Raw genomic sequence first — 3647 nt, forward strand, 5'->3', positions numbered from 1 at the left:
TATATATATATATATATATATATATATATATATATATATATATATATATATATATATATATATATACTATATATATATATATATATATATTTTTTTACTACACCTAATATATATATATATATATATATACACATTATAGAAATACAGTGGAGTTAGAAATTAGGCAAGATACTACACATCAAAGAGGAATTAGAAAATACGTGGGTCCGTTAGTAGTTAATATTCAAGAACTAGATGGTACTTTTAAGCACACGTTACAAATCGAAGGTACAATGGCCAGAGCAGATATTACGTGTCACAGTAAAAGTCGTAGAAACAAAAAAAAGAAAATTCCATTGTGTACTGGCGAAGAAGTTGATATGGATCTCTCTGCTATGGAGTAAGATCAAACATTTTTTTAATTATAAACTTTGTGTAAGAATCGTAAATTTGGCCATTTCATTTATTAAAAAATAAAAATTATTTATAGTGATTCTCCAGTATTATGGATCAGACTTGATCCTGAAATGACAATCATGCGCGCTGTGCAAATTGAGCAACCTGATTATCAATGGCAATATCAATTGAGACATGAAAGAGATGTCACTGCACAATTGGAAGCGATTGAAGCTTTGCAGCACCATTCAACACCTGCCACACGATTAGCACTGACTGATACAATTGAGAATGAACATTGTTACTATAAAGTTAGACTTCGCGCTGCTCATTGCTTAACAAAGGTTAGTCATTATTAAACCAATGTTTAATTCTTTTTCTTCAAGTGCCATACGCTGTCATCAATGTGTAGATGCCCCCTTTCATATACCTCTCATATACCTTTATACACTGATCGCACACAAGGTATATAGGGACTTGCAGTTTAAACACCAATTCCGTGATAAGAAGGTTTCCTGGGCAAGTAGTATACTCGGTGGTTTGCCATTGCTTTTTGAGAGGAGTTACAAGCATACGAAAATTTTCGATTCTACCGGAAATCGAATACAAAATTTCTAATGTAGCAGAACAGTGCAGTCTGTGTGTGCAGTCAGTGGTGTCTGCTACACCACGTTCACATTCTATATAATATTTAATTAAATTTTACAAATATATACATACATTGCAAATAAATACATACTTATAGGTAGGAAATGCAATGGTAGCAACTTGGTCAGGTCCACCAGCAATGTTGGCGATATTTAGAAAATTGTTTGGATCCGCGTCATGCCGGCGGATTATTAAACAGAATAATTTCTCGAATTTTCAACATTACTTTCTACAAAAGGTATGGATTAACATGTACTTACATTGCATCAGAATTATTTAGTAATATCTTTTCTCTGAACTTTTGTATATCTGTGCAGACTATACCAGTTGCAATGGCAGGGTTACGTAATGCCCATGGTATTTGTCCACCAGAAGTATTAGCCTTTTTAATGGATCTTTTTAAATATAACGATAATAGCAAGAATAGGTATTCCGACAATTATTACAGAGCCGCACTAATCGAAGCTCTTGGTGCAACTGTTACACCGGTTATCAGTGTACAACAAGGGTATAAACATCTAATTTTTATTTATATAAATTATAGATAGATAATAATCTAACAAGTAGATAAATTTCTTAATATATCATTACAGAACGGCTATTACAGCAGAATCTCTATCAATCGACACAAAAGCTATTTTAGAAGAAGTCACGAGAAATTTAAACTTAGAGAAATTATTACCCTGCTATAAATATACCGTTAGCGTAGCTTGTCTTAAAGTTATACGTATTCTTCAAAAATTTGGTCATCTTCCAAGCAATCCTCATCTTTTCAGAGCATATGCAGCATATGGACAATTTATAGGTCTAGATTGCTCTAAGCGAAAATATTATCAATATCTATATTCTGAATTGCTAAGATTCTTAACGATTAATTAATATTTTTTAGACATTCGAATAGCAGCTTTAGAAGCATTGGTTGATTTTACTCGCGTGGATGGCAAATGGGAAGACTTAGAATTTTTATTAGATATGGCGGAAATGGATCCACATCCTGGTATACGTCATAGACTCGTACGATTAATGGTAGAAAATCCACCATTTGAGAAAGCTCATAAACATCGCTTGGATAAACCAGATCTAGTTGACCGTATATGGAATTTAATTAAGTATGACAATTTTTTAATCTTTCATGTAAAATCTTTTTTTTTGTATTATTAACATATATAATTTTATTTATAGCGGCATGCTATCGCACGATGCAAAGTTGCGTTGCGATTTGGTAGATTTGTACTATAGTTTATATGGCGTGAGAGTTCCATTTTGTCTTCCTATTCCCGAAATCGCGACACTCATGAAACCTAAGAAAGCTGGACCACCAAGTCCAGAACGTGAAGTAAGACTTACTTATAATAAAGTCTATTTAAATGATTGTAAAATATTTTCTAATGACAATGTCTAAATCCTAGTATTCTGCTCAGGTGAAAGTTGCACCGGTACAACATGTAAAACACGAATCAATCGAAGAATCAATCGAGAACTTACCTGTTGGTAACAAGAGGAAACTATCACCAAACAGAGATCCTCCAAGTTCATCAAATCCAGTGGAACATGGTCCAGAACAAAAACGACAAAAAGCAAACAATGTATAAAAAATAATTTTATATCCTTTTTCCCTTATTGTTGGATAAATTATATACTGTACTTTAACAGGATGAACGGGGAATTCCAGTACCTGGTGAAGGAAAAGTAAAATCCGAGTATTACAGCGACAATTCTGCGTCACTTCCTGGTATCATGGGAACTCCTGGTCCTGTAGGTTTTGAACCTGGGATGTTTAAAAAAGATCTAGAAGAACATAAGCCGAAAAGTGATTCCAGCAACAAGGTACATGAAGTTTTGAAGAAATAGATAAATATCTTTGTACATCAATCATTTTCGTGATATTATAAATGTCGAATATATTAAATTTGTAATACACATTCGCTGTTCTTGCAGAACAAAAAGAAAAAGAAGGATAAGAAAAAGCACAAACACAAACATAAGCATAAGCATGATCACAAACATAACAAAGATAAAGAGAAAAAAGATAAGGATAAAGATAAAAATAAAGATAAGGATAAAGAAAAGGAAAAAGATAAAAGCAAGGACAAGGATTCATCTGCTTTAAAAATTAAAGATGAGACTCTCAGCTCTGCAAGTTCTAGTCAAAGTCCAGAGCCAACTATCACCAATGAACTTCTGTTAATTTAAATAATAAAAATATAAACAACGATGAAAATAAAATTAAATATGTGTGTATCAATAATGTATGAAATGTGTTTTCCTATTCTAAGGATCATTTTATACATTATTGATTTTATATATTATTGATGCACACATATTTAATTTCATTTTCATTATTGTTTATATTTTATATAACAATTTTTATAAATAATCGAAAAGCAATAAAATGTAAATTTATTCTTTATATACATATATAGTGCACACATTTATAAAATTTGTGTGTGTGTGTGTGTGTGTGTGTGCGTGTGTGTGTGTGTGTGTGTGTGTGTGCGTGTGTGTGTGTGTGTGTGTGTGTGTGTGTGTGTGTGTGTGTGTGTGTGTGTGTAGTATATATATTATTATTCTTTCGTTACGTACGTAGGTATTACTTAACTACTTACCGTAACAAACGTAACGTA

At 32.1% G+C, this 3647-nt stretch overlaps 1 protein-coding gene across 1 annotated transcript in view; it reads left to right on the forward strand.

The window, feature by feature from the left end:
- The window catches only part of LOC105619902 (transcription initiation factor TFIID subunit 2), a 5981-nt gene extending 2765 nt beyond the window's left edge, over positions 1-3216 (forward strand). The window contains exons 9-18 of the mRNA XM_012201418.1: positions 140-379; positions 470-719; positions 1121-1261; positions 1341-1531; positions 1617-1828; positions 1913-2132; positions 2206-2359; positions 2445-2609; positions 2677-2850; positions 2962-3216. Coding sequence (XP_012056808.1) covers positions 140-379; positions 470-719; positions 1121-1261; positions 1341-1531; positions 1617-1828; positions 1913-2132; positions 2206-2359; positions 2445-2609; positions 2677-2850; positions 2962-3216 — 2002 coding nt within the window. The remainder of the gene's footprint in view (positions 1-139; positions 380-469; positions 720-1120; positions 1262-1340; positions 1532-1616; positions 1829-1912; positions 2133-2205; positions 2360-2444; positions 2610-2676; positions 2851-2961) is intronic.
- The last annotated feature ends 431 nt before the right edge of the window (positions 3217-3647 follow it).

The sequence above is a fragment of the Atta cephalotes genome (genome assembly GCF_000143395.1).
Source record: "Atta cephalotes unplaced genomic scaffold scaffold00023, whole genome shotgun sequence".
Classification (NCBI taxonomy): domain Eukaryota; kingdom Metazoa; phylum Arthropoda; class Insecta; order Hymenoptera; family Formicidae; genus Atta; species Atta cephalotes.